Source organism: Eleginops maclovinus, chromosome 9 (genome assembly GCF_036324505.1).
Source record: "Eleginops maclovinus isolate JMC-PN-2008 ecotype Puerto Natales chromosome 9, JC_Emac_rtc_rv5, whole genome shotgun sequence".
In the NCBI taxonomy this organism is placed as follows: Eukaryota; Metazoa; Chordata; class Actinopteri; order Perciformes; family Eleginopidae; genus Eleginops; species Eleginops maclovinus.
The window spans coordinates 18,804,578-18,832,565 of record NC_086357.1 but is presented as its reverse complement, the minus strand read 5'-3'; the positions used below and the strand labels follow the sequence as shown (position 1 = coordinate 18,832,565).

The 27,988-nt window shown below is 39.1% G+C and overlaps 2 protein-coding genes across 8 annotated transcripts; both read left to right on the top strand.

Annotated features, from left to right (window-relative positions):
- The first annotated feature begins 212 nt into the window (after nucleotides 1–212).
- mcoln2 (mucolipin TRP cation channel 2) lies at nucleotides 213–18,162 on the top strand. 6 transcript variants are annotated; one of them, XR_010166435.1, is made up of 15 exons: nucleotides 213–392; nucleotides 990–1,143; nucleotides 1,631–1,804; nucleotides 2,217–2,373; nucleotides 2,921–2,999; nucleotides 3,102–3,198; nucleotides 3,375–3,474; nucleotides 4,176–4,288; nucleotides 4,530–4,679; nucleotides 5,703–5,804; nucleotides 5,914–6,036; nucleotides 9,154–9,360; nucleotides 9,640–9,773; nucleotides 11,442–11,562; nucleotides 13,121–13,573. XR_010166435.1 is itself a non-coding variant. In XM_063891399.1 (14 exons), the coding sequence occupies exons 1-14, from the start codon at nucleotides 349–351 to the stop codon at nucleotides 13,155–13,157; spliced, it is 1,671 nt and encodes a 556-aa protein (XP_063747469.1). In that variant the 5' UTR covers nucleotides 214–348; the 3' UTR covers nucleotides 13,158–13,573. The 6 variants fall into 6 exon arrangements, 5 of the variants coding, with proteins under 5 accessions (XP_063747469.1, XP_063747470.1, XP_063747471.1 ...); XM_063891399.1 differs by lacking the exon at nucleotides 11,442–11,562 and having other exon boundaries at nucleotides 214–392; XM_063891400.1 differs by lacking the exon at nucleotides 11,442–11,562 and having other exon boundaries at nucleotides 257–392; nucleotides 955–1,143.
- Nucleotides 18,163–18,343: 181 nt separating this feature from the next.
- lpar3 (lysophosphatidic acid receptor 3) lies at nucleotides 18,344–25,562 on the top strand. Of its 2 annotated transcripts, none has more exons than XM_063891406.1 (3): nucleotides 18,344–18,566; nucleotides 19,317–20,071; nucleotides 23,399–25,562. In XM_063891406.1, the coding sequence occupies exons 2-3, from the start codon at nucleotides 19,330–19,332 to the stop codon at nucleotides 23,725–23,727; spliced, it is 1,071 nt and encodes a 356-aa protein (XP_063747476.1). In that variant the 5' UTR covers nucleotides 18,344–18,566; nucleotides 19,317–19,329; the 3' UTR covers nucleotides 23,728–25,562. The 2 variants fall into 2 exon arrangements, with proteins under 2 accessions (XP_063747476.1, XP_063747477.1); XM_063891407.1 differs by having other exon boundaries at nucleotides 18,412–18,539.
- The last annotated feature ends 2,426 nt before the right edge of the window (nucleotides 25,563–27,988 follow it).

Below are 27,988 nucleotides of genomic sequence, written 5' to 3'. Positions count from 1 at the left end.
TAATTAAATAAAACATTATAAACCTGAACTATAAATATTTGGACACAAACTTTTTTTTTTCTTCACATTTCCTTTCGAAATTCATCAATAATTAAAGAACAGAAACGAAAAGCATCTGTTTCCTGTGATCGTTGTTGTCATCTACCCATGATGACACCTGGTGGTTCAGCGGACCGCAGATTGGAAACCTTTGCGCCGCCTGAAACTCATTTCCTGATTGGCTGAGTGGTGCTCGCGGTGTCACAGAACGCTATCTGTAGAGACTCCTCTCCGCTGTAAGTGTTTGTCTGGCAGCCTTTTGACAAATAAAAACTCACTTTTCTGCTGTGTCCACGTGGATCATCTATCATGGAATTATTAGTTCGGTATCTGGACCGCAGCAATTCAATAAGGTAAGTTTTATTTTTAAGAACCTAGCACTCAAATCTGTATGAGTTGTTTGTTTTGCGACATTTTGAAAAATTGTTAAATGGTTGTAAAATGGTGTTTCTAAAGTTTAATCTGTAGAATAAACCGGACAAAATTAACATAAATCCTAATTATATTACATAGTCCGTTAATTATTCCTGACAGGAACAGACAGGTATGTAAAAGAACACATTCCACAGGAAAACAAGTTCAAAAATGTGTATATCTACAAAAATCTCCTTAAAGTTATTTATTTCCATCAACTGTAAAAAAAAAAAGTAGTATGAGATTTGAACTCTGTCAGGGAGAGTTTATGGGCAACACATTTAGGAAAATATTGAAAGAGTACTCCCTGGGCTAACCTTGGACTTAAACCCAGGCAGCCCCATGAATGCAGGCAGTGTACCTGGCACATGAAGTTCTTCCTGTGAGAGATGGCTATTGCTCAAGTACATTTTATGAAATAACTGCTTTCACTTCTGTTTATTTTTTTCTTCCGGCCTGCTGTTTCCTGTCCTTAATTTTTCCTCTCATTTTGTCTCGCAGCTCTTGCACAACGTTGCATGTTTTTTGTCTTTCAGCTCTGTCTCAACTCAAGACATTATCAGAGAGGCCACTCTGAGAGATGACCTGAAGTATTACTTTATGAGCCCCTGTGAGAAGTACCGGGCCAGAGGACAGATGCCCTGGAAACTTGTGGTGCAGATTCTGAAAATTGTCATGATCACTACACAAGTATGTACATTGGGATTAAGGTAGATTAGGAAAAGAGATCCACCCATGACATCTTCCTTTAACTGTTATCAAAGGGAAGAAGTATTTTGCATGTTTGCTTTGCATGTTTTCTTGACACAGTTTGATGCTTGGTTTTACATAATGTGAGTACGCCTGTTTCATTTCAAATGGTAGATGATGAAGTGTATGAACCTTACCCACACATTTGAACATTATGCTGCTTGTAAAGCTGACACTGAAGGGATCTGTAGTTATATTCTCTTGTGGCACTATATTTTTTTTTTGTTGTTTCAGCATTTGACAACCAACATAATATATAAAAACTAACCAAGAGAACAATTGCTTCATCAACATTTTACAGGCAAAATTACAGCTTTATTAGGTTCTAGCTTCACACCACACTCTATAAATTAAAAACAGTGAATAGTGTTGCACATGTTATACAAGTTCATATCTAAACTTTATAAAATACTACCTTCCGCTGTAGCTCATCCTGTTCGGCCTCAACAACCAGTTGGTGGTGTCCTATAAGGAGGAGAACATGATGGCCCTCAAAAACCTTTTCCTGAAGGACTACAGTGGGGTGGATGAGGACGACTACAGTGTTGCTGTTTACACCCAAAAAGAAGTCTACGACAGCCTGTTTTATGTCCTGGATCAGGCAAGTTTAACCCCCTCACTTCACACACTGACACTCCCTGCTTTAGCCTGTCTTGAATGCAGCTTTTCTCCTAAAAATTAGGTTTATTTAACGGTGGTGGTGTAGATTTGAGTGGGCATTGCATTTCAAATGTTCCCCTTTTCGTAGCTTGTTAGCATAGTTTGATAATGTTAGGCCACAGTGAATAGCGGCTCTCCGTGTTCTTGAGGAATCGTGCCAATCCTGCATGCAAACGTTTAGAAATGTAAACACTGTAAAGATAATCCAAACAGGTTCGGAACATAAGGTTATATGTAGTTGCCTAACATTTAACCAGGCTTCCTGTTTGATATGGCAGCTTGTAGTTTCCCTTGTACATCATGTAGATCCCCCTCATACAGTTTATTTTACCTGAGTCTGCTCGTATTTATAGTACAGCCAGTTGGGCCGGCTCTCGGTGGGTCCCATCAGTTACGCTGAGGATGACGACGGAAAGCTGCTTCCTCTTAACCTGTGTAAAGAGTACTACAAGAGAGGCACCCTGGATCCCTCAGATGAAGCCTTCGATATAGACGCTGAGCTGGAGACAGGCAAGAGGAACATTCACATTTCATTACAGTACATGATGAATCTATAGCTAGAGCTTCTCTATTTGCAGTGGAAGTCATTTGTCACCAAAATAAAGTAGCATTTTTTCAGGGCAGAAAAACTGTTGCTGGTACAAATCTTTCATTCAAAATTACAAAAAGTTCAAATGTAATTGTAAAAAAATAATATACTAAAGGTGCCAAAAGTAAAGTAGTCATACAGTGGCCCATTTAAAAAATATTTCATAATAGAGCATTATTTTATCATAATTATTGATGATGTAATGTGGTCAAAAATGTAAATGCAGTACCTTACTCAATCTGATAAGTTACCCTACCTGTGTGTGTTTTACAGGAATATGAATTAAGGTTTGCACTTTTAAACGGCCAGACGGTTGATTCTAGGAACACAGTGCATTCATAATTCAGATACATTTTACAGATCATTGTTACGATAAAACTTGGATAACATATTTATTAATTTTTATCAGGAAATGAAAAAGTCCCAATTGAAAGTGCTCATGTTCTCACTTTGTCCATCTCCTCTCAGTTTGTATGTCACATGATCCAAAGCCTGCAAACCAATGGAAAACCCAGAATTCCTCCTTTTTTGATCTGGACTTCTACAGGTATACATCCTGCTCCTATCACTGCGCTGTATATGTTTGCAGCTAATAGCCATTTACTTTTTTTGATGTTATTCATTTTAATTCCTGTTCATTTTTTTCCAGACTTGTTGACATCAAAGCAACCTTCCAGCTGAAAGGAATCAACCTGCAGACGGTGCGATCACGGGAGTTACCTGACTGCTACTCGTTCTACATTACGGTACGGTTCAACCATATTCTCAACTGTATTCTTAAACCATACACACCACAGCAAAAAGTAATCCAAGTACACATTGTACTGCTGTTGAGATATTTTGCCTACACAACATTAGATGTTGGTACAATAACTTTTCTTATCTCTTAAAAAATCTACTTCCCTATGGCCTTTTCCCATAGATAACATTTGACAACCAGTGTCACAGTGGAAAGGTGAAAATATTCCTGGACATCGACGCTCAGAGCTGTGCCTGCAGAAACTGGAAGATATCTGGCACGGGTAAGGTTTGGTTGTCTGTCCTAATGAATAAATAACAAGATACAGATACATCTTATCAAAAGTTAAGACAGAGGTTGGCATACACATTTTAGATAATGTAATGTATATTAGATTAGAAAATATCAAAGTCAAGTCAAAGTCACTTTATCTTCTGTGTGTGATACAGATGAGGAGATCAAAATGCTGTTACTCACAATACCCAGAAATACAAATCAAATACCCAAGAAAATATATGAACATAAATAAACACTGAATATATATATATATATATATATATATATATATATCTCTCAGCGGTAAAACATAAAGATAAACACTTAATATATCCATACAAGAAAGATGTTCATCAGAAGAGTATCTTTATCAAATATACAATATATGTATATATATTAATTTTGTGTCAGTTAATATGGAAAAATGTATCATTGTGGTATGTGGTACAGCTTTTAAATACTTAAGTGCTGATCTATTTGTTTTTACAAACTGCAATCTTCTGTATTTTTCTGAAAACGTATAAACAGAATAATTTGCCCCCCCCAAAAAAATGAACATTCCTGCTACTGTTTACTGATATTGAGGCGTTTTCCTGTAAACTTGTTGTTATCAGTAATGAGTGTGAGGGAGTTATGTAAAAGATAAACCCTCACCATCACCCATACACACACGCAAACATACAAATACACACTATGTCTGTGTTTCAGCTCAGAAGAACACACACTATCTGCTGGTCTTTGACGCCTTCGTCATTCTGGTTTGCCTCACATCAGCGGTGCTGTGCACTCGCTCCATCGTTCTGGCTGTCAGGTTACTGCAGGTCAGCTGATCGGTCACGCAACAATCAAAACATATTTATTATCATTCATGGAATTAGAGATATATTTTTTTGTTTAGTTTTTGATTGTTCTTGCTATCTTCATCCCTTTTCTTAATGCCTAAATTCTCAGTAAATGAAAACGTTTAAATTAACATTAACACAACATCCAAATAACTTTTTATTTACAACACCAAATATTGTGTTGTAAATCTTTAGATTGTATTTATACGTATATTTTCAGAGATTCTCCAGATTCTTTCATGAGAACTACAATCGTAAAGTGTGTGAGGATGACCAGAAGGAGTTTCTGAACGGCTGGTATGTGCTGGTCATCGTCAGCGACCTCTTGGCTATAGTTGGATCCATACTGAAGATGGAAATACAAGCAAAGGTAAATCATCTACTTCTGTCTTAGAAAATACGTTAATATTAAGCCCAAAACTGACTTCGATAACTACAGGTCAAATATAAAATAAACGTATAACAACAAGCAAAAAATATGACTTTCTCCCACAGTGAATCAATGAAGTGTAAGATATATCTAGATCTTGTTGAAAAAGACAAATTTCCCCTCTTGAAAAAACATATATAATTGAAATACACATTTCAAGCAGTCTTCACACTTATGTAACATCACCTTTAATTTTATGTACTGTATATAGCTATTGAGGAATCAAATTCAGGGAGTGCCTCTGTCTCTGGTGGACTTTGAAATGAAGGCATTTAATGCACACACCCTAAAGACATTTTATTGCAACCTGACTTGCTGTCATTTTTATAGCCACCATGCAGAGTGTTTGCCCCAAGCATATTCATATGACCCATTCCTATTGATGCTGCTTAAACAAGTCATAATGCATTTTCGTTACTTATTCACTATGTCAAGTTGACTCAAACAGGGAACTCAGAAACAAAAAAAACTAACTTGGTGACTCATTGTGCAGGAAATATATAAACCTGTATTGGAGTGGTACTGTATAACGATGCAGGGAACGTGATATTCCATCCAGTTGTCTTATTATTCCTACAACTAGATTAACTCAATCGAACGTAAAAAGAAGTTTAGTTTTGCACTTAAGAAAACTCTATTCTGAGTTATTTGTGTTATAACTATGGACAATGAAAGCAAAAATGTCCCTTTGTGTCACACACTAGTTAACAAATGATAGGATGTTCTCCTGTTGCAGCTCAACATTGTACTTTAAGCTCTAATAAAACTTTACCAACCATGATGTGCTTATTACAGTAAAATATTCCGACCGTTGTGTATCTTTGTTCCTTTTCCTGACTGTGTGTCAACTGAGGCTATAGTTTGTCATATTCACAAACTACATATTTACAGGGCTTCACCGACTGTTACAGCAGGACCAATAGCTAAATGTTCTCTCAGCGATTTTGTTTTAATCTCCTGTAGAGTCTTACCAGCTATGATGTGTGCAGTATATTTCTGGGAACGTCAACATTATTGGTGTGGGCCGGCGTGATCAGATACCTGGGATACTTCCAGAAATACAATGTGAGTCTGTCGACCTTTTATCTCTTAATAAACTTTCTCTCTAACAATTTTTTTTTCAATTGAACCGTTGCTTAACAATTCGTGTATCCTTTACTTCTTGTTTGTTTAGGTGTTAATTCTAACCATGACTGCAGCCTTCCCAAAGGTGCTGCGTTTCTGCTGCTGTGCCGGCATGATCTACCTGGGCTACACCTTCTGTGGGTGGATCGTACTGGGACCATACCATGAGAAGGTAAAGCTCTATACTGGTTTGTGGAATGACCTGAGATTAGAGAAGTGAGTTAGTAATGGGGCTGTGCTGAATCTCTGCACTGGCTATTATTTACAGAAGCGTGGTAAATTAGTGGAACTATTAATGTTCTTTGAGTGTCCTCGCCCCTTCCTGCAGAACTGCTGAAGCCAAAGAAATAAAATTACATCCGGAGTTTCCTAACGTGTGAATGTTTTGAGATGTACTGAGATTGAACGTATACTTTGCAAATGAACTCCACCTAGTATTCATGGTAATTACACATTTTTTTCACATGTGAGAATCATACAATACAACAGTGATTTTACCTGTACTGTTTAAGATATATTTAAATTTAAAATATAAAGATAACATTCATCCCTGTTAATAAATACACATGCTCTACCATGTTTACCCTATTTTAAAATAATTAATATAGGTTATTATTGCTATGATCCTTGAAGGTTTTATCCAAGTTGTTTTGCTTACAGTAACTCATCAGACTTCTCCCAGGGTAAACTGGTATGTCCTGCAAATTGAGGAATATTAAACAACTGCTCCCTTGTCCTTGAGCAGCGGCTTGTTTTTAAAGACATTGATTAAACAACCACTAGGTGTCAGTAAATGCCTTCTTCAGAAAGAGCGGCTTTCTTCTCTTTGCAACCAAATTGCGCGCGCGCGCGCACACACACACACACACACACACACACACACACACACACACACACACACACACACACACACACACACACACACTGTACATAATTTCGGGGATTTCTATTGCTTTTAATCACACAGAGGTGAGCATAGAGATGAGGGGAGGTAAATAGGGAATGACCTGGAACAAGTCATATCGGAAACTGGGGATTCAAAGATATTGATCTGAATATATATTTTTGGGGGGGTTTTGAATTGACAAAACAAGACTTTAATAGACATCTTTGAGGGACTGGCTTGGACTTTTTTTTTTAACAGATGTATCAATGATGAAAATAATTGTTACTACCGGCACTAGTCAGGATTAGCATCTTAAACCCCTTAGTGACCAAAAAACGATCTATCAACCTGCCCAAGATGGAGAAATGTTGCACTCTTTAAGTCAACACTCAAATACAATAAGTGCAAGAAATGAGAAATAAGAAACAAAAAATATTGATGAATATATTTCTTATGGTTATTGTTATTGTATTCTACATGGGATCCTGACTTCAGCAAGGGGACATTTGGATAGGGGAGGGTTACAGCTTTAACTTACCGAACCTAAGTGGGTGATCCTTGGAGAACAAGTGCCATCAGGGAAAACATGTGTATGTTTAGCTGTCCTCTCCCGTTAAGATAAATTATTTACGGAAGTCAGAGCAGCAGTGGGCGTCTAAACAAAGTAGTGCCCGAACTGTAGGAGAGACAGATGTGAGATAGGGTGAGATCAGCCGCCTCTGGGCCAAGTGACCTCCCACTGACCAAATGGACATTTGTTTATAATCTTAAACTGAAGTGGAGTATTAACTGGGAATAAGTTGTGGACTGGTTTGTAATGTGTTTATAAGGTCAGGATCACATACTCTTAATTTATGGACTATAGCTCGCAAAGTGTACCGAATAATTATACTTTTTTAATATAAATATTAACAGCTTTAAATGAGTAAATGATAAGAAATGTATTAAATGGTGGACAGGATTCAATGGAACCATGTCCAAATCGCAAGAAAACGTAACATAAATATATATATATATATATACAGTATATATCACCACTTCAAAATACAATCATGTTTCAGTGCAAGTGAAGTGACTTGGCTATCAGAGCTTGCAGTTGACTTAAAACAGGTTTCAGTTCCCTGTTTGTGCAACAGTTACTTGTTACAGTCAAGTAAGACTTGGTCACGATATTTACACTGCGGTGTCTGGGGGAGTCCCCTGCAGTGTGCTGTCAGCCCCGCCAGGATCCTCTGTGTATTTACTGAAGGAATAAACAGAGGATGTTCTAGGACTTGCCATCCCACACGTCTTCAAGTGCTGCAATCCATACCCTCGCTGTGGGATGTTGTGTTTAGATACAATCACATTCTGGGGATCTTTACCTCTTTCATAATGTTCAGACGCTCTTATTTAGCCATCAGTCTCTTTGTTTGCCTTTCTGTCTTTGTCGTTCCACATCATCAACCGCCATGCTTCTGTTGGTCCTCTGCACCTCCTGTTTTGTAACTATTTGTAAGACACTATAACAAATATGGCATATCTCATACAGATGATATCCATTTGTTAGTTAACATGCTAAGATAAACTCAGCCAATACTTACATTCGCAAAGATAAGCACCCGCTCACTTTACAGTGTGTGCCCTTTGGAAGAAGTGCCAGGATGTTGGATGTTAAAGGGACTGTGTTAAATACAAATATCTTTTTTGTTATCAGATATTATCCAAATAGAAGATGTTCTTTATTCTTTGACACTTTCCTCAAACACTTTTGTCTAGTAAGTCTACAGTCAATAGCTACTTTACACAAATAACATGATGGTATGATGACCTATTTGACTGCTAATCTACTCATATGTGAACATTATCTGAAATGATTTCCACATGGACAATCTACAAAATTAGAATGCTTTTACAAAAACAGAATAATATAATAACCTAGGATAGAGTAAGATGAAGTACTTTGATACTTAAAGTACATTGAAGGTACAGTTCCACACTGTTGGAGTGGATAAAATGAACAGATTTATCTCATAAAAGGCATTTGAAAATTGTCATGCTATTAATTGATTTGGAAATTAATTGTTGCAGACTTGACCCCTCGTTACAGGTTATAAATATCACTGAGTGCTGGCAACCATATTATATCTATTATATCCAGTAATTTAAAATGTAAAAAAGAAGATAATCTGAGATTTTACTTTATTTTGGTGTTGCAGAAATGCATACTTTTCTGCTTTGCTTTCTTGTTTATGTTCACACCACCAGACACCAAATCAAATTCCTTGTATGTGTAAACATACCTGGCGATAATCTTGACTCTGATTCTGATTCTGATCTTTTCAGATTGTCACTGCGCTCGTGTTCACTTTACATTCCAGCTTTTTTAAAACCCAGTTCATGTCCCCTCTTCCTCCTCTGTAGTTTGAGGGCCTGAGTCGTGTTGCAGAGTGCCTCTTCTCCCTGCTGAACGGCGACGACATGTTCACCACCTTCGCCCAGCTGAAGGACAAAAACACTCTGGTGTGGATTTTCAGCCGGGCATACCTCTACTCCTTCATCTCCCTGTTCATCTACATGGTGCTGTCGCTCTTCATCGCCCTCATCACCGACGCCTACGAGACCATCAAGGTACTTTGTGATTTGTTGAAAAATGCAGCACTATAAATTCAACGTTGAATCTTTTTACAACTTGAAAGGGTGTTCAGTTACAGGAGTGTTGTGAGAAAAATGTCTATAAAAATATATTAGCTTGTTGAAAGACTAAAATAAATTGATATGCCATTTGTATATCTTCTTAATTATCCATTCTTAAAATAGTTTTGATTTCCTTAAGTGTAATTTGGAAAAAAAGCTGGTTCTATGCAATGTGTTTTAATTGTTTGCATGTCTTTGTGATTTCACCCACAGAGCTTTCAAAAGAACGGGTTCCCATTGACGGACCTGCAGAAGTTCCTCAAAGAGCAGAAAGATTTTCCTATTGCAGAGGAGAGCAGTCAGACAGATGTTCACCTCCAAAATTCTGCGTTCTGCTGCTGCCAAAGGTACGATACGGTTTGCAGTCATTATTAAGCTGTACCAGTATTTACTCTTCATTCACACACTCTGCTGAACACCTGTAATCGCACCTGGAACCTGTCTTTCCCTCTCGTTGTATTTTCAAAGATGACTTAAGATTAAAACTGACATCCTGCTCTCTAAAATCTCCCTTAAGGATGTTGTCCTGTCAAGCAAGGGTTTTGTCTGAAGATTATTAGAACTTTTATTTCTTTGATCTGTTTTAAAACATTTCCCCCTTTGTTAATACCCACTTTTTTAAAATACATCTGTCCATTCATTATTGGGTATTGATGTAAAAGATGTAGGGCTGCAACTGACATTCAGTCATCAATCATTAAAAAATACTGAGAAAAACAACAAATCCTCTTGGTTTGAGAAGCTGCATCTATTGTTTGTCATTTGTCAATATTAATTATCAAAAGAGTTTGCTTCCTTTCAATTATATAATCTACTGACCTGTTTCTATTTAACTAATCACTCTAAATGAATGTGGAGGCATAACACATATGGTAACAATTCTGATTTGTTTGCTTTGCTAACAAGTTGTTGCTACAGCAAGGCATCGTACTTTTCTATACGTCCCCGTCTTTTGCTCATTCCTTTTCTATGATCCAATCTCTATCATCAGCATGCAGTAGACTGGAGTTTCCTCCACGCTGTGGTTTGGCTCGGGCTTACGTGGTCTGAGAGCAATGAAATTAGTGGTGGGAGCTATGCAGCCACACCCAGTGATGGGCTGATTACAGAGAAACTGAGGCTGTGCACTGGGAAGAACCCCCCTCACCCCTCGTCTTTCCCTCCCTCTCAACCCCTCTAGCCATCCTTGCTGTTTTGCCTCCCACATACACAGGCAACGGTCAAGACTCAACCAATCGAGAAAGGGAGAAGTTTTATTAAAACATGTCGGTTCGTTGAGAGTTATTGGATTTGCCTGTGAGGCCCGAGTTGTCTTTAAATGTGCAATATAGTATATTGTAATGGCTCCCCGGTGTGCGTGTCTGTGTGGTTTTATTTTGAAGAAAGATTTAAAACAATCCCTGTGTTTTTGTCATCACCTCTTATTCTCCTTTTTTAAAGTATTTCCTAACATGTCTGAATATTGAGTTGCATCTCTCACGTTTAATTTCTCAATATTGAAGCTGTAACATTACATTTACACGCAATGTGACGCTTCTTCTCGCTGAATGGTCTTCGCTTCCTCTTTAACCTGTCTGTTTCTACAAAGCTGAAAAGTGAAAGAGCTCAAACACAGGCAGCACATCCTCAGACTGCGGTTTCTTACTAACTGGTTCTGCATTTTTCTTTTTTTTCAGATTTGTAAAACAAAATGTAATTGCTTTTTAACATAATATTAAATTGCCCTATTTTGGTATCAGGGAAAGGCTTTACTGTTGACGGAGACATGGATCTTTTCCCCTAACTATTACACTTTTTCTACTCCATCATTCTTCTCGTATATCTCTTCTCTATTTCATAACTTATTGCAAAAATACATTTGCAAACAAGCTAATGTCTTGATTTGTACAGCATCCTTAAATGTTAAGCTACTATTTTGCTGCAAACCAGAGCCTCAAATGTTTGAAAATATTATTAATGATGTAGTGAGATGATATGTTAAGGATAGACCTTTTTCTTTGCCTTTTTTTTTACAGTGTGTAACGTCACTTTCAGTGCTCTTCCATCAAGATTGACTGCAATCTATCCTGCATGCTTTCCGGCAGCATTTAAGGAAGTTAGGTCTCAGTTACAGGGCCATTACAATTTGGCAACTGTGTAAGTAATGCAAGACGGACCATTGAACATGTATCTTGTCTGTGGAGATAAAACAGCCAGTGGCGTTTTTAGAAGTAGCTGACTTAAAGGACATTAAGAACTACTCTTGTCAAGTTACACAGATTCTGTGTAAGTGCAGTCATTTGCAGCCTCTAAACTGACCAAATTTCATTATTATTAGCATCTTTGTCTCTCTCTGCTTACAGAAATTAGATCAGTGTTCTCATTTAACATGTTGATGTCGTACTGGATGAAATTTAATCTACATGTAATTAGCTTCTTCCAACTGTTATCTCTTCTACTGCAAGTGATCTTGTTAGCAAAGCAAGTTAAGGAGCGAGAGTCACCCTTCATTTGGATTAAAAACTTTGTATTGCTATATGTTTCATTTGGAACATATATAAAGCAAGTTAATCAGTTCAAATAATATATTGTGGCTCAAGACTCTTGTGAATGAAATTGAATGATATCCTTTGGGCTCCCTGACCTTTTATGGGTCAGAGAAATGGCTCATCAGATCTGCACTATGACACAAATACTCTCCTGATCGATGTCCTGAAGGCATCTGCTTTAGTTTATTAACTGTGTTACACGGCATGTTACAGTAAAGAGTAGATATGTGTGACGAAGGTAATGCAATGATGTGCATAGAAGTAATGTATGAATAGAGTAGCAAAGACTCAGTTTGGCTTTCCAAGGGCAAGATTAAACAAATCTTTGTTTTTATCTGTGAAATACATTCACATCTGCAGCAGTTTGTGGTATACAGTGTCTGAGATTTGGTCCGCTAACTAAGCAGAAAATGTGCTGCTTATGGCAGTTCATAAAAATGAAGGCAAAAACATGTCTAATCGTTTACAGATTTGTTAAAGAAGAGACCCGTTTACTGTAGATTTGCCTTTAGAGCAAACACCTCAAAACACAAGAACGTGTTATGAAGCAATACTGAAAAGGTTTCGTTTTCAAGTGACAAATGCTTGTTTTGGGGGATTAATTCTGAGAATGGGTACAATCACCAAAGGCCATAAAGGTCCTTTTTTTTTCTAGAAGTTGATCTTATTGACCAAAAACGTACAACTAGCATTTTTTTCTATGAATTTACCCTTTCAGTTAAGATTCAGAAAGCATCTTAGAACTTGACAATTACGATTATGAATCACCTCCTTTCGTTAAAGTCTATTTTCCTACTTTGCTCTGTTTTGCTCTCAGGATTTTCCTTAACCAAGACTCCTTAAGACTAGCGTGATAATAGTCAGAATATTTGTGAGTACGGCCACAGAAATCCAGACCTTATCCTGCATCTGGGGGTTATCACAACAACAATTTAGTAATGCAGCAACGGTTATTTTCACCAGTCTGAACAAGCAGATGTGGGTCTGAATTTAACTTCCTCATAATTTCTATGTTTGATGTAACACAATATGTCATGCCAATGTCACAATAGTTTAACTCTTAAATATTTGATGATGCGTACATTAAGCTCAATTTTCACAGAGAGTAGAAAATATGTACTTTGGTGTTGATCAGACATTCTTCTTTTGGCATCTTGTTTTTGCAGAGTTCCTGAAGGTGATGATGTCATACTGATCAGCTGACAGCTGTCCCACCTCCCAGAGGACACGGATCACGCACGAGGAGGATGCTGGGAATCAGATGTCTGAAACTGATTACTACATCAACAAATCAAATCCTTGAAGATTGTAGAGTTACTGATTCTGTGAAGTGCAATATGAAATGCCAAACCTGTTCCATCTCTTAAACATGAAGCTGGCGCTTGAGTTAAAGAATTGGAACTTGAACCGATAAGGTTTCCTCACAGTATCTGTTGAAGTTCAGGATGCTGTTGAGAAGTGGGCCTTTTTAAGGTCTGTTTACGCCTTAAGTTAGAAGTACTGGATTCAGTGTTTTCTGCACTGAACTGTGGCTGCAAACACTGGAGCTAAGCAACAAGGTGCATTGATGTTTGTAATTTATTTTTCAAGTGTTGGAGTAAAGATTGTAGTAAAGCTTATGATCTCATTTGTCCGATGGTATATTGTGAATCCAGTCTTTGCTGCCAGTGTGCACATTCAGCTTCTCTTATATTGATAATGTGAGCAAGACAGGAGATCAAATCTAATTGAATTACTTACATCAGGGGTTTTCAACCGGTGGTCCGCGGACCCCTGGTGGTCCGCGGCGGCATTGCATGTGGTCCGTGACAAGAGCCTATGTTGATCAGTTCACCATTGTTTTTTTTTAATATAAATTCGCTTTGATATTTCAACACATTTCCAGAATACCGTTACATATCGTGAAAAATATGTTTAAAATAATATAAAGGAAATTCAAGCTGACAGAATGTAGCCTTGCGCCTATCCAGTCTATGGTAGCCTGTGATTCGCTAATGGTAATGAGTTGCGTCGCTAACCTCACTTATTATTCATTACGTACAGTCTTGCGAGCAAAGTTGACACACATTTATAAGCATAGCCGACGAGAGTATTTTAAGATAGGTTGTAGTACAGCAAACATTTGTTACATATGTACTATTCTAGCTATATATCTAGCACCAATGGATCGTTTTGTAGTGAGGAAAGTGCCAGAGGGACAGGCTGCCATGACAGAGGGTCAGGCTGCCACGACAGAGGGACAGGCCGCCACGATAGGGCAAGGACAGGCTTCCGAAGCGTCAACTTCGCAAAAAAGACGAAAAAGAAAATACAATGAGGAATATGTTAAATATGGATTCACAGTGACGACAGACAGAGCAGGAGAGGAGGTACCACTGTGTTTCGTATGTTCAACAATTCTCTGTAATGAAGCTATGAAGCCGTCGAAACTTACGCGGCATATGGAGACGCATCACGTCCACTTGAAGGCCAAACCCGTTGAGTACATGCAACAGATGTTGCGTGATTTCAAAGGACAGCAGGCTACCATGAGGAAGAGTGCAAAAATAAATGAAAACGCACTGAAAGCATCGTATCTGGTCGCTCTCAGGGTTGCAAAAAGTAAGAAGCCCCATACCATTGCAGAGCAGCTTATATTGCCAGCAGCCATAGATATGTGCAGAGCTATGGTAAGCGAAGAATGTGCCAACAAATTAAAAACTATTCCGTTGTCAGACAACACAATCGGAAGACGAATTGGGGAAATGGCAAATGATGTCAAAGACCAGCTGATGGCAAAACTTCAGACAGTTCTGTTTTCCCTTCAAATCGACGAGACGACAGATGTTACTAATGATGCGCAACTGTTAACATTTGTGCGATACGAGGACAGTGGCACTATGTGCGAGGAATTTCTTTTTTGCAAACCACTGCCCGGGCGAACTACCGGTGTAGAAATATTTAAAGCACTGGACGATTTTTTCACGGAGCACAATATCTCGTGGCAGAGGTGCGTTGCATTATGCAGCGATGGGGCCCGAGCCATGAGTGGCAGCAAGACTGGACTGTTTGCGCATGTAAGGAGGGTGGCTCCGGGGGTAATTTGGACACACTGCCTGATTCATAGAGAGGCTCTCGCCTCCAAAGATCTCAGTGTTGAGCTCAGTGGTGTGTTTGATGTCGTTGTCAAGACGGTCAACTTCATAAAACGAAACGCATTGAATACACGCCTGTTTTCATCCCTATGCCATGACTTGGGAAGTGAACACAGCTCTCTCCTTTATCATTCAGAGGTGCGTTGGCTGTCTCGCGGCGCTGTGCTCGCCCGTGTGTTTGAACTACGCGGAGCTATCTACGAGTTCTTGTGCGAGAAGCATTCTGATCTGGCTTCCAATTTCAACGATAGTTACTGGTTAACTAAGCTGGCGTACCTCACAGATGTTTTTGCAGAGCTGAACAAGTTGAACAGCTCCATGCAAGGGAGAGATGCAAACGTCATGCAGCTCTACGAGAAGCTCGACGCATTTGTGAAAAAAATGTCAAAGTGGATCGAACGAGTGGAGAGCAATAACTTGGCGATGTTTCCTTCAGTTGAGGAATACCCTGACAGCACTGACATCAACGACACTATATGTGAGCATTTGAGGAAGCTTGTGCGTCAATTCGCAAAGTACTTCACTGATTCGGAAGAGTGGCGCCGTGACAGCAAGTGGATCCTGCTCCCATTCAGTGACGATGCATCAGTAGGGTCAAGTCTGATGGCTGTGGAAGAGGATAAGCTGATTGAGATGTCCACAGACTCTGTCAGGAGGCATATGTACGACACACAGCCCCTTGTTAAATTCTGGATAAGTTGCCAGACAGAATTTCCACAGCTTGCTGCAAAAGCAATGAGGTGTCTTTTGCCCTTTCCAACCACATACCTGTGTGAGAGTGGTTTTTCTACACTGGCGTACTTAAAGAATAAGTACAGGGCTAGGCTTGATCCAGAGAATGACATGAGACTGTCTCTGTCTACCATTTCGCCACGAATAGACAGGCTGTGTGGACTTCACCACGCCCAGATATCACACTGACAGGTAGGCCTAATTCTCCCATGTTTTCACTGTTACGACCCTGGCGGGTTTAGGCCCCGCCCTGTGTTAATGGTAAGCCTGTTCTCTCTCCCTGCTTTTCTCAATCTCTCTCTGCTTTTCTCAATCTCTCTGTCTCTACAGCAGGTGATTGGTGACAGGTCTGTCCTGGCTGGGTTATAAAAGCCCTGACCAGCCAGCAGTTGAGGCTGCCTTGGTCTTCATTTGTTGGATTTTGGTTCTCCGGTGTTGTTGGATTTTTGTTCTCCGTTGTTGTTTTGTCACACACCTAGACTGACTTTGCATGACATTTTTAGTTACTTTTCCCAATACTGAATTGCACAACACTTTATTATTCTTTATTCTTTCTTTAAAATAATCTTTAATTTAATTTAATTTAATAAATCTACTTTTATTATTATAAAATCTGCGTGGCCTCTCTTTCATGTTTCATGCATTGAGCTATGCATGTAACACCAAATACACACGCGCACGCGCAGGCACATCAGTGGGCCGCGGATTGCTTTCTAGTCCGAATGGTGGTCCCTGGGACAAAACCAGTTGAAAACCCCTGACTTACATGGTCAATATAATATAAGAAGTTATGGGAACTTGATATAAAATATTAACAACATAACAGTTCAACAAATGCCTTCCATGCGTAGAAATATATTTGGTGCTTTAAATGTTTCTTTAAATTGCATAAGATATTCACAGCTGAGATTGCGTAAGACAGGGTGTTTTAAATGACTAAACCAGGAGACTGCATGAGTCGGTTTTATAAACAAATCTATGAGCAAGTTGAGATGTTAAGACAAGTTCCAGCAAGACTTTTCCTCACGTTGTGAGCTCAAATTAAGGGTAATTTGCTCCTACAACGTGATCAATCATTTAAGGAAATGCCTCCAACAAAGTCTCAATATGCGGTGCTTCGTGATTTCAACTAAAACATCTCTTGATAAATTTCAGCCTGGATGTGCCAAAATAATGTCTGTGATGTATAGGTGGTTTTACAAGATATCATAAAGTGTCCCCCTCGTAGAGTGTTTTTCCTATGAGACAGGATGCCCCTAAGTCATATTTGATTTCCATCTAGCAAAGACAAGGGCAGGATATTCACTCTTAAGGATTACCTTTCAACAGATCTGGCTGTTTGATTTTGGTCAACAACCACACTGTTGCTTTCCAGTGTCCAGAGTGTAGTACAAATGTCAACATACGTGTGTGCTGACTTAAACAAAGCAGGCAGATTTGTGTAAAATAGGAGTGAGCACTGCTTTAATGACAGCAATTATTTTGGATTTACATATGAACAGATGTTCAGGTCTAAACACCTTACATGCAATTTAAAGGGAAATCTACCTATTTTGTTATTTCAATCTTCATGTTTATCAGGATTATTCAGTATGTTTGTGAATTGGCTCTGCGCCATTATGAAAGAAGTAAACTGAACCAAAAAACGTATACACTGAACTGAATTTTCAGTTGTAGAATAAGTGCTGATGTCCTTTTATAACAACATAAAAATACTCTTACAACGATAAGCCCTGTATTCAAATCCGATGTAAGATGATATCCACTAAGAGCTGTTATCAGCAATACATACTCAAAGTATTAGAACTAAAATAATTCTCAAAGAGAAATACAGCTCCTGTGTGACTGCCATTATATATTATATTCTACCTGTATTAATAGAAATACAAAGAAGCCTATGATGTTTCTGTTTGGTGGAGCTAACTGTACGTACTTGATATAGTTGAAGAAGGATGAGATGAATAGTGGCATAAAGGTAATGGGGGGAACAAAAACAGTTCTTGAGGCTTAACGTTTTTGTCAAATATTGCAAAAAATACTTTTTCTTCTGGTTATAGCCAACCCAACCAGAATCTGCTTTGATGTAAAGGGGGGCCTAACAAATGGGAACCTTGGTTTTATCAATGGGTTAGTGTGGATTGTTTTATCTTGTTATGTAAAGCTTTCAAGTAGCCTGATGTTTGTAGAGTAAAACGAAGTGCTTTCCTCTAAAATGTAGTGTACTTTAAATGGAAAAAACTGAAAGACATGATTAAAGCACAGAAGGGGATCAAATAGGAAAACACGTGCTTCTCCAGATGAGCTAAATAGTGTTGGGTTCGATTAATAGCGTAGAAAAAAACACTTACATGGAAGTACAATAGTTTATTCAATTTGGAAAAATAAGTCAGAGTTTGGCAACACTTCAGTGCAGTGACCAGCAGTGTTTTGATCGGACAGTGAGCTTGCGGTGCAGAGTGCGGTCACCCGGAGGAATTCGCATGTCAGACCGGGCGGACACGCCCTCTACGTCACCGAGCTGCTGCAGCCTCAGGAGTGGAGACACTCCGCTCCACTTCTCTGCCTCCACTTCGTCCTCTCGCTGCCTGCTGTCACCTCCCTCTGTCCACAGCTGCAGAGGCGCACTGCTGCGGGGAAACATGTTCAGTTCAGTAACTTGGCACGGAAGATTTCGCAACTTGTAGTCTACTGACTCAACACGGACAGCCCTGTAGCACAGGTAACCTCACCTGGTTCAGACTCCCAGGTAACTCTTTTGTCTTTGTTGTTGTCTGTTGGCCAAAATGATTTGTTTCGTCTGTTTTATTTTATGTTTTCAGCAAGAGCTTATATTTCTTTGCCAGTACTTTTCTTATCCCTTTCCTTCTTCGCTGGTTTTAGTAGACCAAGTCGGACAGGTAGTAGGCTAGTAAAGTTCATTGCATAATAAAGGCTTCTCGGGACAAGGAGGAAACTGTACTTTAGCCTGTGTTGCGTTGGATTATTGTTTTGTTCCATGTCTGTAGTGTTAAATACATGTTTGAACAGGTAGAAAATGCGGATTAACTCAACAGAAATTGCTCAGGTCACTTCAATGAGCGTGTTTTGTCTAATTTTATTGTAACTATGGTCACTATCTTGTTCAAATGTATAGAGCTAACTTTGATATCGGTTTTATTCAAAGCATCTTCTCACAGTAATAGGCTTTTTGTATTGCCATTGGTCAATAAATCTCTTTTGGCCTTGGGAGAAAAAGTACTGATCTCACTTAAAAGCATTTAATTTAGACTTTGTATCTCTGATTATGTTCATTAACAATTGTTGGTCTGTAAAGTGTTAGAAAACAGTTCACTTTTATTTTTTTTTAATTATAATTTCCCAGAAACCAAACTCATTCCTTCTAATGTCAACGGCCTAAAATCCAAAGTTATTGTTATCATAGAGCACATAAAAAATGTTCCTCTGCCTTAATGCATGAGTTGATAAAGTCCTCTGTTTTCTCCCTCTCTTTATGCAGACTCGCCTCTAAAATGGCCCAAGAGAACCAAACCTGCCATTATAATGAGTCAATGAGCTTCTTCTACAACAACAGCGGTGCTAAAGACAGTTGGAACCAAACGCAGCTCATCCTGATGAGAGTGGCGGGCTCTATCTTCTGCTGCTTCATCCTGGTCTCCAACTCCATGGTCATAGCTGCTGTCATCACCAATAAGAGGTTTCACTACCCTTTCTACTATCTTCTATCCAACCTCGCCGCCTCTGACTTCCTGGCGGGCATAGCATACGTGTACCTGATGTTTAACACAGGGAAGTTGTCAAGGACACTCACAGTTAAGGAATACTTCTTCCGTCAAGGTCTTCTGGATGTCAGTCTCTCCGCATCATTGGCTAACCTACTGGTGATTGCTCTGGAGCGTTACATCTCCGTCCTTAACTGGAAAGTCCACAGCAACCTGACGAAGAGGAGGGTGACCCTGCTGATTGTGCTGGTGTGGGCCATCTCCATCTTTATGGGTGCTGTGCCGAGTCTAGGCTGGAACTGCATCTGCAACATCGCAGACTGCTCCAGCCTGGCTCCCATCTTCAGCAGGAGCTACCTGATCTTCTGGTCTGTGTCTAACCTGTTGGTGTTCCTGGTTATGGTGGTCATTTACACAAGGATTTACACCTACGTCAAGAGGAAGACGGCAGTGCTTTCACCGCACACCAGCGGCTCCATCAACCGAAAGAGGACTCCTATCAAGCTCATCAAGACAGTCATGGTTGTGCTGGGTAGGTATTCATCATAAAATTGCTGTCTGTGCATCACTGATACAGTGAGTCAGAACATTTCCCACATTAGTCAGGTGTAAGTTGGTTTGCTGAACAGCTGTTTGTTGCTTGTCACAGTCACAAAGTCCGGGCGGTCTCTGCTGAACACGCTCCACTGTTATCTAGGTTTTTCTGATATGAAGGAAAACCTTGGGTATACTAACAAAAACACTTTCAGCGATCATGTTAAGCGGTGTAAGGGACTTGAGGGAGCCTTAAATGAAAGCAAATGAAGAGTCGGCATAATGTTTCTTTTATTTTTATTGTGTTATTTGCCACTCAGTTTTTAGGTGTTGTTTTCAGTGGCTTAAACCCATACATAACTCATTATTTATTGTTGAATTATTTGCTAAAAACCAATCATTCCGTATATAAAATGTGACAATATTTTAGATGTCCCTAGCACTTCCTTAAATACAATACAGATTTATTTGTAAAGCACTTTAAAACCTCCAAACCAAAGTGCTGAACATAGAAATAATTAAATAAAATACAAAATCACAACGCTCAGCTCACAAACCATAAAATAAGTAAAAATACAAATAAAAAGGTGAAGAAAAAAAAATTGCTTTGAAATGTCCCAAAAAAGTGATTGGAACGTCCAACTAATACTCAATAACTAAAGATATTCCCTTTTTTTAAGTATGTAAAACAGCAAACAGCAACTTTTGAGAAGCTGAAACCAGAGAATGTATGGCATTCATGTGTCATGAATACACTGACGCAGCACTACTCCTTTCCAAGCTTAAGGAGGGTTTAAAAAAGCTGCTTCCCCTTCTTATCATGCATTTTCATCCTAGATGAGGGAGCCAGATATGCTGGTCCGACTTTCTTTGTCTAGGTGTTGCAACAGGATATGTTAAGTGCAATGGAGTCTGTGTACTTTCCTTTCATAGAAGAACAATACGATACATTTTACAAAAGCGTCAAAATAAGCTGTTAAATGCATAGTCTTACGCAGCTATAACACATGGTGTACATAGAAGGCCATACCGTCAAACTCTGAAAGCACTGCAGGTCAGGGTAGTTGTTGAATGTGCTTATTTTATGTTTTCATTCTCTCTTCATACAAACATGCATGAGATAGTTGTAGGGTTTTTGCAAAGTCGCTCTCAAGAAAAAAAAGTCTGTTTATTGTTCTTTGTGTCTTTGGGCACTGAGCTTGCTGCCTGTCCAGATAGTTTGATACAGTTTGTAGCGTAGGAGCAGGCCTCTGTACACTCTTTATTTCAGACTGCTATGTAATTATCTCTCCCTACAAGGACACTGCTCCTCAGCCTGTGTGGCGTACCATCCACACCACACCACACTGGCCTTCAATGAATGTCCCCTCCTCCCCACCCTTCTTAAAAAAAAAAGCAAGAAGAAGAACCTACACTTGGGAATTTTTTCAATTGCTTTCAGATGCTTTATAGATTTCCGTTAAGCTTGTGGAAGTGTAACCACACAAGTGTCATTGTTAAAATCCCTGTTGAGGTAGCTGTGATTTAGGGTTGAATGTAAAAAAAATTAAAAAATCACTCTTGAAATGGGCGGTGCAGATAACACACCTGGAATATCTGAGAGAGAAAAGAAAGAAACCTTAAGACCTCTGAGGCATTCAGTCCGATCCGGGTCCCTGGGTTATATTATTCAGGGACAAAAAGATAACTTTTGTTCCAGATAAACAGTCTGCTCAAGTGGAACTGGTAACTGGACAAACCAGTTTGGAAATGCTTAACCCACACATTATAACAATAGTAAAATGATTGTGTGCCTAAGCGTTGGATAAACATACAGTGGGACATTGAACAAATTCATTCATGTTAATGTGCAGTTATAATTAGAAGAATTAAGTATTTTGTGTTTTCTCGTTTACATTTGAACTTTACTCTTCATTGCATTAGTTTGGGGAAAAAAATCATCCTTGAAATTGAATTGCCTAGTCATTTATTTATGGTATATCTGGGAGTGTTGTTGCCTGTTTGTTAAGTGAAGCATCAAACATCTCCCGATTTTATTTTCATTCTTTAAGTGCAACCACCATCATGAAATGAGTTCCAACCGAGAAAAGGCACACATGCTGTGGGTGTCTTTCTAGAACCCGCTGTTTTCTTTCCTCTGTTGTATATTAAAAGAGAAGACAGTCCGCTTTTAAACTTCACTAGAGGAACTGCCAATGAGAGACCATTAAGTTGGGTCTCACCCAATTTAGTTCACTTTATTTTGGACATGTGGGCCATCAAAGACAAAGAAAAAGAGCAAAGAAGAACGAGTTTAAGAATAGAAATTCACTGTAAAAATGTGGCCAACTTTTTACTTTCAGGATCAACTGCAGTGGGAAAAAATAAAAGCACTTCTGCCTGAGCCTTTCAGTCTGTGTGCACATGTATCCCTTCCTGTGTATGGGAGACAAAGAGGGTGCTGTATAGAGCAGCTCTTGTTTTTGTTCTGCAGAAGTTATTGAAGAGTTAGTGATGCAGGTAGTGCAGACAAGTTGGTGCTTGTAGGTTTGTTTCACTTCCAAAAACTTTTGGTAGCACTCTTTTGTGCCCAAACATGTTTGAAATTTGAGTGCTTATTGGCTGTTTCAGTTGCCATGTGACCTAATATGTTATTTACCAAACACACACCACTAAGTATTAAAATAGGGAGGGCATTGTACTGCCAACCTGCCTCTGCTTGTTGTGGTGGTATTAGGATGGCTCTTTTTTGCTAAAATTATTAGTAGGTGAATAACTGTACGCATTTGCTTTTTTAACAACCATCCTGTTGGCCAGCTCAGAAATTTGTGAAAATAATTGTGTTACTTTATCAGAAATAAAGTTGAAGCCATTACTGGTTGCAAATTAGATTCTGACTCATCGATGTTATGAGCAACATCTTCCAGAGTAGATTGTTTTTTTTTTAAATCGGAGAAAAACGCCCAAAATGCTCAGGTTCAGGTTTTGGGCTGTAGCTTAGGCAAACAAAACCTTTAAGTGCAGATAAATCCATTTGAAGCGGCCTTAATTAAAATGTACCCCAAAGTATAACACATATTATCTCCACCATCATAACTGGGTTTTCTTTTTTACTCTTCCAGTTACATTTTCCCCACTGAAACATGAGTGCAGGGAACATGGACTTCTTGTCAAGGGATTTTAAGTTGTTACTCAGGATTGCATGTTTAATTAAGTAGTTGTCAATGTCTGTCTTAGGATCAGTAAATATTCGCGCATTTAACTCAGTAAATATTCGCGCATTTAACTTTAAGTGCTACAAATGCCTAACTGTGTGTCATTATATCTGTGTTTTTGTCTTTTGAAGGAGCCTTTGTGATCTGCTGGACTCCCGGCCTGGTGGTTCTGTTGCTGGACGGCCTCAACTGCAAGAGTTGTAACGTCATGGAAACAAAACAGTGGCTGCTATTGATGGCTGTACTCAACTCTGTCATGAACCCTTGCATCTACTCCTACAAGGACGAGGAAATGTGGACAACCATCAAGAACCTCATGCGCTGCATTGGTAATGGCACGCGGCGGCAGCGGTCGACGAAGGCCAACGCCAGGCCGCTCAGCTCTACTCAGGATACGGGCAACAGTCAGCCTCCATCAGAGGAGACAAAAACTGACGAGCAGGGCATTCTCAAGATCTGAAAATGGAACTTGACAAAAATTAATCATCACTTCTGTTTAGTCAAACGACTGGACATACTGTGTGAAGATTCCGATTGGAGTTGACTTGAAACCACAACAGTTGGCCTCAGATGGCCGGTGTTGTCCTCAGATAACAATGACTTTCTTGAAGAGACACTGCAGGCCAACTGCTCCAGTGTAGAGCTAAAGAGACAGAGATAAGAAGAGGCTTCCATGCACAACAAATTCCTGAAATGGAGGCAAAGATGTGCTTTTCCATTTTATTTGGGGATTTTACAGTTTTTTGGACCTATGCCTCCCATTCATGTGCTGTGGGAGATCCCTGTAGCGTTTTGTCCTGCTCTGTCTGTCTTCATCACACCCATGTTGGTTGTTTGAACTTTAAACTGCTCTGCAATGGCTGAAGAAAGCAAAAAGCACACAGTGATACATTTCTACTGTTACCTCTAAAAAGGGTAAACATGCAAAGGGTAACTTAGCTTTCATGTGTGTACGTCTGTTGACTCAATGTCACTTCCTGTGTTACCTTTCATAAAGCTGTAATAGACGATCTAGTTGAGCTGTGTATTAGGACATGTTTGTTGACAGGTACTATAACACTTTATGTGGCTTAGGAAGTGCACCATTTTATAGTTTATTACTGAAAACACAGCCTGCCCAAAATACCGTATACTGCTGTACCATAATGTATATACTTGTACATACGTTTAAATACTTTCAAGAAGAGGCGTAGTAATTCCAACTTTAAGGCAGCCGGCATGATTAGCATGCTAAGCATGGTCTGATTATTTTGACCATCCTTTGCAATGTTAAGCCTAGAAAATCTCACCGTGCATTCTGTTGTAAAGCTGGTTTGGCTGTAGGCAATAGATAACAAAGTCACTCTTTTCTTGTCCCAGCTTTCATTATCAGTTCAACTCAACAAACAGATAAACTCCTGCCTAAAGCACATCTTGAAGGCAAACTTGTTCTCCCTGTAGCATTTTAACACATCAACTTCCACTAACAGCTGCTCACCTATAGCGCAGGGGTTGCAAAACACTGGATTCCTGCTGGGGTTTCCACAATACCCTATGTACCTGCAGGAACCGAACAGGATATGACTGAATAGACCACACTCACACAAACCTCCCTCTCTATAAACAGCGCTGACACCTCTATTGCTAAATCATTGACAGGGTTCAAATGACTTCTTTAACCTGCTGTACAGTATGTATAACATTCCTGTTGTAGCATCATGCGATCATTAAGGAGTGTAGTAATAGACCATATGTGAGTAGTGATTGGAAATAGGTTACAGTTCGGATGGTGGTGTTTCTTTATCGAAACAAAGTTGTAGATGGCCATTCCTTTGCAGATTTGAGATTTTTAATCATAACAAAAATACTAAATTTTTTTCAAACCTCTTTGAATTCATGTTCTTTTTTTTCTTTTCTCCAATGGACATCACATGTCATGATACAATACATGATATAATACAGTAACAGCAACCAACACAAAGGTTTGTCACTGGAGCGACTCAAACTTTATTATGGAGTATCATTTTCACTAGTATTTATAGGAACCTTTTAATATGAACATCCGTCAATTTGCCGAAAGTGGTTCCAATTATATTTTTTTATTAAAATGATTTTTAATGATATAAATAATGTGATTTAATTAATGCATTTTCTGGCATTAACTTCAGTTTTACCCATGCTAGCAGCAATTTTATGAAGCTTAATTTTAAAAGGCTGAAGCCAAGGTAGTATTGCTTTTTATCCTGTTAGAAATCGGGTATCTTTAACTGTTTTAGGATTTTATAATTCAAATAAAATGATTGGATTGCCATCCCATCCGCCCTGCCCAGAGCATTCATTGCGCTTCACCAGAGTATTCCTCAAGCTGATAAATTGACAGCTCTGACGTAGTATTAACAATAGACATGTTAGTTCACGTTAGTAGTGATCATTGAAGAGGCTTTGGAGATACTTTAACATTTCCCAGGCAGGGCACCGTTTTGTAGATTTTTTCACGTTTTAAAACGCAGCCTGCGAAAAATACTGTTTACTGCTGTTCTATATATCTCTATTTCAGTCAGACAACTCAAGTGTTTCATTAATATGTTTATTAGAAGCAGTAGGCTATATGTAACATTGGTGCTCGAGTGCACTGCCTGAACTAGCTTGCAGGCTTCGCCCCATTTGTGCATTCTGTAAAATACTGAACAGTTCGAGTATATTCAAGTGAATGGGAACAGTAATGCTCAGTATGTGGCCGACTTTGCGACTTCCTACTGCTTCTAGCTATTTTCATTCACAGAACATGCTCAGGCGACAACGTTAGCATGTTAGCATGCTACAGTGACTCCTGGCGCCAATGAAAGCCAACCAAACCGATTTTCCTTGTAAATCCTCTGGGTTTGACCATATACATAACTTTAATTGATCATACCCATTGTTAGAGATGGATTTCATGATTCTTTTCTGGGATTCAGTTTGCCTCGGTCAGTTCGCCAAGAACAATCGTTCAGAATCGTTCGCTCCTTCGTTCAGTCGCGATTCCGGTACAACGTCATTCAGCGGGGAATCATGAAATGCACGGTTCTCAGCTCCTCGTTCGCAAACGGTCGTGGAAACAGTCAACGCAACACCGTAGTTCAAGGCAAATACATAGCTGCAACTTCATGATTATGTGTACTTTTAGACAACACAACAGTGGCTAATGTGTATATTCACCTTCACATTTATTGAAGGTAAATCCTAATACAGTAGACTACGGCTTGATCCGCAAATGTATTGTCTTACTTTTTTTTGTTCTCTCTCAGCAAGGGCTACTAAATAAAGAAATAACGACTCAATATGCCGACAAACATGTTTAAAAGCTTGGCAGAAAGATTATGTTGATGAAAAGCAGTGGCGGCTGGCCAATAGAGGGCGCTAGGGTGCCGCCCCACCACTCACCTCTCACCACATTTCCTTGAATAAGACATAAAAAAAATAAAATAAAAATGAAATAATAAAATAAAAATAATTTTTTAGATGTGCAAGATAAATATTTCATAGTTAATGATGAGTAAAGTTGTTTCGTTCGTTGACATTGTCTGATTGGTGACGTATTTCCGCCCTGGGGCGCAGGAATCTTTGCCCATAGACTCTCGTTAAAGGTTGTACATGCGCAGTAGCTCCTCTTCAATACAAGAGATAGGACGATGTCGGGGCGCACCTCTCCTGCGCCCCGAGCTGAATGCAGCTGGATTTGGCGGCGGGGCTGACGTCACAGCCTTCTGTCATAAAGTATGTGTATTGTCCATGTTATATATGATATATATTATTTAAATATAGAGATATAGAGATATATCTAGAGATAGATAGAGAGATATTTATTATATATGTATATTGGCCATCTGTATAGTAATATAGCACATCTGTATATTTGTTCATACTATATCTGTTTATACTATGCCAATTATTCCCACCTCTTTATACTGCCCTTATCTTTACATAATCACTCTTAACTGCATATACTGTGCATACTCTATATATCGCACTTGTTTCTCTTTGCACTTATATCTATCTATCTATCTATCTATAATGTTGTTTTTGTTGTTTTCATTTATGTAAATACACTCGTTTGATACCTTAGTACATGTATGCATGCTTTTTTAAATTTTACTATAAATGTTGGAGTTATAGCCCCCCCTGGAGAAAACTCCACCAGCCGCCACTGGTTGTGTTGTCTAAAAGTACACATAATCATGAAGTTGCAGCTATGTATTTGCCTTGAACTACGGTGTTGCGTAACTGACTTGAAACCTTTTCATTGAAAAGGTTTCAAGTCCCCATTTAACCTGCTAGGCTAGCGCTACTGAATGACTGACTGATCGAGAACGACTGGAGAGGAATAAACGAGAAGCATTCCTGTCTCTCATTAGCTAAAATTCAACGAGGGCGTTCTAGACCCAACAGACAACAGCATACGATTGGCACAGCAACCAGTCCGTGGGAGAACGAACGAACGAACGAACGAACGAACGAACGAACGAACGAACGAACGAACGAACGAACGAACGAACGAACGAACGAACGAACGAACGAACGAACGAACGAGAGGAAGGTGAATCGAGGAATCAGGTCAGTTCGTTCGTTTCAAAGAGTCGTTCGTTCGAACTGATTCGTTCGCGAACGACCCATCACTACCCGTTGTAAGTCTAGAAGTGTAAAAACCAATAGATTTTTTTTCCATTATTATGTATTATTGCCGAAAATCATCTTTGCGGCGA